This window comes from Myotis brandtii, unplaced genomic scaffold (assembly GCF_000412655.1).
Source record: "Myotis brandtii unplaced genomic scaffold, ASM41265v1 scaffold633, whole genome shotgun sequence".
Classification (NCBI taxonomy): Eukaryota; Metazoa; Chordata; class Mammalia; order Chiroptera; family Vespertilionidae; genus Myotis; species Myotis brandtii.
The window spans coordinates 2,339,890-2,346,726 of record NW_005370423.1 but is presented as its reverse complement, the minus strand read 5'-3'; the positions used below and the strand labels follow the sequence as shown (position 1 = coordinate 2,346,726).

The 6,837-nt window shown below is 57.4% G+C and overlaps 1 protein-coding gene across 1 annotated transcript in view; it reads left to right on the top strand.

Moving 5' to 3' along the window:
• NOD2 (nucleotide-binding oligomerization domain containing 2) overlaps positions 1 to 975 on the top strand; it is a 23,089-nt gene extending 22,114 nt beyond the window's left edge. The window contains exon 14 of the mRNA XM_014528398.1: positions 422 to 975. Coding sequence (XP_014383884.1) covers positions 422 to 494 — 73 coding nt within the window. The 3' untranslated portion in view covers positions 495 to 975. The remainder of the gene's footprint in view (positions 1 to 421) is intronic.
• The last annotated feature ends 5,862 nt before the right edge of the window (positions 976 to 6,837 follow it).

The following is a 6,837-nucleotide window of genomic DNA, read 5'->3' as shown; positions in this document are numbered from 1 at the left end:
GCCCCGGCCGACACGGGGCAAAACCAGCAGGCTTCCCTCCCCGGGAGCCAGCGTTACCAGCTTTAAAAAAAAGTTTATTTTATTTAAAAACCCTGAAGTATAGACTTTTAGGGGGGAATCTCCTAGTTGTAAAATACAGACGGGCCCCACCTTACAACGGCTCGACATGATTTTTTGACTTCACGACGGTGCAAACGCGACAGGCGTTCAGTGGAAGCCGCACTCTGAATGCGATCTTCTCCGGGGCCAGCGGTTGTGGCGCGACGCCCTCGCGTGATGCTGGGCAGTGGGAAGAGGGTGCCCACCGGAGGCTGTGGGGCCGCATGGGCAGGCCATGGCTTTAGGGGTTCCGCTTCCGTCGTGGGAAAGCGATGCCGGGTTCCGTCCTCACTCCGCCCTCTCTTTGCTTTGTCCCCCGAAGGCTCCGGGGAAACGCCTTCTCTCCGGAGGAAATGGAGACGCGGGGCCACAGGGACGCCAGGCTCCTGCTGTGACGTCTCCGGCCCGAGGATCCCCTCGGTGTGTGTGAGAGCAGCCGGGCCGGGCCCCAGGGGCTGGATGACACCTGCAGCCGCCCGCCCGCCCATCCGGAGGGAGCCCTGTCTGCCCAGGCCAGCTCAGCAGCGACCTCTGTTCTGGCACAGAAGGGGCATCAGTGCCCTCGGAGTGGACGTCTCCACGGTCCCCGTGGGCCACCGAGTTCTTCCCACGCTTCGTGGCTGCAGAGAGGAGCAGCCCCTCCGTGTGGTGGGGCGGCCTCTGGCGGATGCAGCGCGTCAGGGGGCCCACGAAGGCTACCGAGAGCCTAGTGGTGGGGACCTGGATCCCCGTGAGATGCCCCTTCCCACGCCTCTCACAATGGGGGGCCGGGGGGGCGTTCAGGGAGAAACTCTCTTTTTTGGTATATGTTGTTGTTGATTAAAGAGAAAGGAAGGGAGAGAGAGATAGAAGCATCAATGATGAGAGAGAATCATGGATCGGCTGCCTCCTGCACGCCCCACACTGGGGATCGAGCCCACAACCTGGGCCTGTGCCCTGACGGGGATTCGAATCGTGACCTCCTGGTTCCTAGGTCGACACTCAACCCCTGAGTCATGAGGGCTGGGCAGGAAGGAACTTTCTGCTGTGGGTCAACCACCCAGGCTGCTCCCCCATCCGGTCCCCCCCAGCCACCCTGGACGCACACGTGGCATTTCCTCTGGGGCTGAGGGCTGCGGAGTCAGTGTCCTCCGCTTTGCTATCCACACCTCCCGGCCCCACCATGGGAGGGGCTGCCATTCGCCCTGCTCTTCTCTCTGGTCCTTAAGACGTTAATGGAGGGGACACATGACAGCTATTGGGTCCCCGGGATCGTCTAGATCTGCGAGAAGAATGTGACCACACAGCAGCTGGTGCCACACGTGGACTTTCATTTCCTGTGACGTCAGTTCCTCCAGGGAAGCCGGTGGCATCACCTCGCCATCCGGAGGCAGCTTTGAAAGGATCCGTCCGCGCCAGGATTTGGAACGCCCTCCCCAGGTCTCCCTCTGGGGGCTGCCTGTGAGCTGGACTCGACATCAGACTCCCAACTATCCTCCTAAGAGATGATTGATTTTTAAAATAATTGATTTCAGAGAGGAAGGAAGAGGGAGAGAGAGAGAGAAACATCAATGATGAGAATCATTCATTGGCTGCCTCTTGCACGCCCCCTACTGGGGGCACAGCGCAATGGGACATGTGCCTGCCTGGGAATGGAACTGGTGACCTCTTGGTTCCTGGGTCAGCGCTCAACCACTGAGCCACACCGGCTGGGCGAGGCCATTGGTTTTTGCCAGATGCTCCGGGATGTAAAGTCGCGGATGAAAAGTTTACAGAAGCAACACCAGAGCCCCTTCCTCACCGAGCCGACGCTCTCCGGGGTTTCCCGAAGTGCGCACAGAGCCTTTGTGAACCGGCAGGTGCCGTGCCCGTGGGATTATGCTCAACAGCGTTGCTCGTGGAAACTGGTTACTATTTATAAACCTCTTTATTTTATTCTCCCAAGTTTATATTTTTATTAAAAAAAGACGCATGAGAGAACTCTGGTTTCCCCCCAAGCTGTCTTCGTCGCGACCGAACGTGTTTTTTGTCCTGTCCCTGCAGCTTGTCAAGGATCAAACAACGCTATGTTTCCGACCAGGTAAGTTATTGCCGAAGGCGAAAGCAAGTCTTAGAAACAGCCTTGCCATCCAAACAGACTTGCCATCCAAACAGACTGGGCTCCGGCCTGGCAGAGCCTAACCCGGCGTGACGTGCTGAGCTGTGCCGGACCCTCTGGGGGCCCCGGTGAAAGGCCCCCGGGCCCCCCTCCACGTGGCTCCGGCTGCCTTTTAACCGGAGAAGGAAGGAGACGACTGGGAACAGCAGTTCTTTGCCAGCATCCGCCCGGGTGGGCCGAGGGGGAAGAATTCTGAGCTGCATTTAATGAGCAGGGGCGCAGGTGGCTGCTCACCAATGAGAAACCCGCTCCTTTGAAAGGTCCCGTGTGCCTGGCTCGTTAGTCCGGCAGCATCCCGCGGGGCTCCTGTGTGTGAGCGTGTCACGGGTTCTCTTGGCGGGTGGCCGTGGCTCTGTCCAGACCATGGTTGCTGACAGAGACCAGGAGGGAGAGAAGGTGGGCCTGCTTTCTCTGGACCAGTGCACACCGCAGCCTCTTCACGCATCTTGGATTGTGAATGCATCTTCCTGCTTTTCTTTTGTTGTTAATCCTCACCCGAGGATATTTTTTCCACGGATTTTTCTTAGAGAGAGAGGGAGGGAAGGAGGAAGGGAGGGAGGAAGAGAGAAACATCCATGTGAGAGAGACACATCGATTGGTTGCCTCCTGCACACACCCCAACCGGGGCCTGGGATGGAGGTATAGGCCCTTGACCTGGAATTGAGCCCGTGACCTTTTGGGGTGTGAGCTGATGCTCTAACCACTGGGAAACACCAGTGAATCTGAGTGTCCTCCTCCTCCCCTCTCCCCCCCAGGTAGGGAGAGCAGGGCCAATGCATCTTCCCTCATTTCAGTTTGCAATCATACCAGCCAGGCATGTTGGGACGATCGGTGGGTGGACAAAAGAGACACGATTCCCGTCTCCCAGGCAGTTGTGGGGAGGAGGGGGGAGGGGGAGGGAGAGGCAGGGAACAGGTGACCAGGCGACAAGCAGTACAGAGACCCTGTCGTGGGAAGGAGCTTGGTATGTGTGGTTGGCTGAGTAAAGGCCCCTGAAGGTCCTAATCCCGGGACACGTGAATGTTGCTTAGATGGCGAACGGGACTGTAACGATGCGATGAAGTTAGGGGTCTTGCGATGAGGAAAGCCTCTTGGATGATCTGGACGATCTGGACAGACCCCCAAACGCAGCCAGAGAGAGAGGCCAAGGGAGTCTGACCCACGAGAACAAGGCAGTGTGGCCGCTGACGTAAGATGCTCCCCGGCTGGCCTTGAAGGTGGAGGAAGGGACCCTGGGCCGAGGGATGCAGCTCTAGAGGCCGGAAAAGGCCAGGACACACTTGTCCCTGGAATCGCTGGGCACGTCCAGCCTTGCCACCCTTTTGGGACTGTGGCCTCCGGGACTGTGGCCTCCGGGACTGTGGCCTCCGGGACTGCAAGAGAATAAATCCGTGCCATGTTAAGCCACCGAGTTCGTGGCAATCTGTTGCAGCAGCCACAGGCAACTCACACCGTATGTCTGAGACGAGCTGAAGGGGGAGTGTAGCTAGATGGGATTAAAGAGGTAGGTAAGACCAGTCGCGAAGGACCTCGCTGGCCAAGGTCAGGAGCTGGGGCTTGATCTTAGAATAACGGCAGGCCATTGGAGAGTTCTAAGCAGGGGAGAAGTGACCCAGTGATATTTAAAGAGGACCTCCGTTGCCCCTGGATGGAGAAGGGGCTGGGAGCGAGGGGGAGAGGAAGTGGGGAGACCGCCTGGGAGCTATTGCAGGTAAGCGGTGGTGGGCCCGCCGGAGGTGGCCTCCGTGGGGATGGAGAGGAGATGGATTTCAGAGGTTAGACGGCCAAGGGTTTACAAATGGATTGGATGAGGAGGAGGAGGAGGGAAAGGGAGGAATCCAGATGACTCCTAGGTTTTGGACTGGGAGACAGGAGGCCACAGGTCTCAAACATGGAAGTAGGCGGAACTTGCGCTTGGAGCTGTCAAGTCTGAGACACCCGAGGGGAGAGGTCAGGTGAAGACCTCAGGTCACGTGCAGGTCTGGACCCTGTGGGAGAGGTCACGGCCACGAAGGACAGCCGGGGCGTGCTCAGCATCAAGAGGGGCGAGGGGACCTTGGGCCTGGAGGGCGTGACCCCGGGGGAGACTGTGGAGAAAGAGGAGCCGGAGAGGGCTCAGGTAAGACGGGTCCGGAGAACCGGGTGTGCGATTGCTGTCAGGGCTCCGAGTAGAAGGTTCCTAACTTTGAAAAATCATGCAGGTCCACGCACAGCGTTCTGGGCCCGTGCAGGTAGCTCATGAGGGAGGACCCTTCACCTTAGACTTCTCGGATGGGGAGGTTACCTGAAAGTCGTGTGCTGGGGGCCAGTGGCTTACCGGGGGCAGGCAGATTCCTCTTGTGGCCAAGAAGACGTGATTCTTACGTGTAGACAACGAGGTAGCAGAGCAGGAGTTTTTTAAACATATATTTTTTAAAAATATATTTTTATTGATTTCAGAGAGGAAGGGAGCGAGAGAGAGAGGAAGAGAGAGAGAGAGAGAGAGAGAGAGAGAAACATCAATGACGGGAGAGAACCATGGATCGGCTGCCTCCTGCACGCCCCCCGATGGGGATCCAGCCTGCAACCCGGGCCTGTGCCCTGACCCTGAATGAAACCAGGAACTCCTGGGTCTTAGGTTGATGCTCAACCACTGAGCCACGCCGGCCAAGATGGAGAATTTTTTTAAAGAGCTTTAGACTTTAATCATATTCACCATCATCCTAGAACGAAAAAAAAGTGAATCTGAGTGGCCCCCCGCCACAGCACCAAAAACAGATGCCGCGATGAATACACCCCCAGAAGAGTGGGCGGTAGCACCGGGTTCCAAGCGGGCTGAGTTGAGACCACAGCGTCATTTCACTATTGCACCAACACGTCCGAGGGAGCCTCCCTCCCCACGCGGGATGCTGCAGCCCAGCGGGCGAAACGCACAGCCATTGGGGCACACACCTGGCAAGCCTGCACACCAGGGAACGCAGGGCCTCAGGCCTCGGCTGGCAGGTCCTAGGGGAAGGGCAAGGTCATGACCGGCATTGGGGACCGGCCTGGGCCGTTTCCCCTGGAGAATTACGTGGGGGCGGGCCTGCAGCTGTGCAGATTGGCAACCTGAGATCTTTGGTTTCCTCCTTTTTGGCTCTAAGTTTAATCCCCTCTATCACCATTTCCAGAACAACCCACAAATCCTATCTCCTAAGCATTGCTGCTCCCCCATCAGCCACCCTGAAAATCCTTCTGACAAGAGATCCACACACTTTTTCTTTTAAACTTGTAACAACTTCTTTCTTGACATTTTCAGCCTCACACCCCCCCTCCTCTCAACCGCTCCCCCCCACCCCCAGGAAACAAGGGGCTCCTTGGGGGTCCCTTGAATCCATGGCTGCATTGGTCTCCTCACTGGCCCCCTGGCTTCTGCCCTTGACCCTTGGAGTGAGCCGGATAAAACAAGTCAGACAGGCTACAGGGGGCCCGAGTAAAAGCCGCTGCACCTGGACCTCCCGCTCGCTAGGTGTGACTTCTTTTATGTACTCACTGGTTTCAATCCCCTCGATCTTCAGAGAGATCACTTTCCACGGGGGAAATTTCCCCTCTCACGATTAAACACACACACACACACACACACACACACCCCTCTTCCTCCCTCACTATTAATCACCTTCTCCTATAATTGGTACTTAGAATGTCAAAGGAGAAGGAATTAATTAACAGGAGTATCCAGTGCCGCAAAGCATGCTGCAAGGCCCTGGGACTGATTATAAAAAGCACTTCCTTAAATATTTTGAGCGCTTTTGGGAATCACAAACCTCCCTTGTAATTGAGAGATCCTTAACTACACCCCAAGTCCTGGCTGGTGGCCAGAGGGTGCAGAGCTGAGTGAGGTGGCGTGCGGATACCCTGTCCTCAGCACCTCAAGGAGAACTCTTTCCCACCCGGGAGAGGTGGCCACCCGGGTTCAGAAACGGCACAGGTCCCAGGAAGAGGGCTGACATGACTGAGCGCCTGTTGTGCATTTCACAACACTCCTTGCAAGACAGGTGTTAGGATGATCTCCACTTTACAGATGCGGACATGGAGGCTCAGCGTGGTTGTGAGTTCCCCCTGCCACGCGTCTCCTTATTGAAAGCACAAAGGATTCACACTTCGGTTTGATTCCAAAGCTTTGCTTTTCCCCGGAACCCTGAAATGCCATTCCCAGCCCTCCTCTGGACTGCTCTCTACCCACAGCCCCAAACTCAGCCTGCAAGTGTTTTGACAGCTAAGCCTACTGCCAGAACCCGAGCATGGGAGGTGGAGCCAGGGAAGCACGGCGCCCCGCCCCCGCTCAGGTGTCAGCCAATGGGGACGCGGAACCCAGAGTCTTCCGTCCAATCCCCGCCCTCATCCTCCGTGGCCCCTCCCCTCCCCTCCACTTTCCCTTTGGCTCCACCGAGCTTGACGGAGCGGAAAGTCCCTACAGACCGCTCCGGGTCTGCAGCCATTGGAGGAAGGTCTGTCACTGGGAGACCCAATCAGAGCGTGCGCAAGAACGCACCTCGGGCTGTGATTGGTCAGCGCGGCGGTTGCGTCCTCCGCCCCCGCTCTCTCCCGCCCCCTCCAGTCTTCGGAGGCCGGGGCAGGTGGGG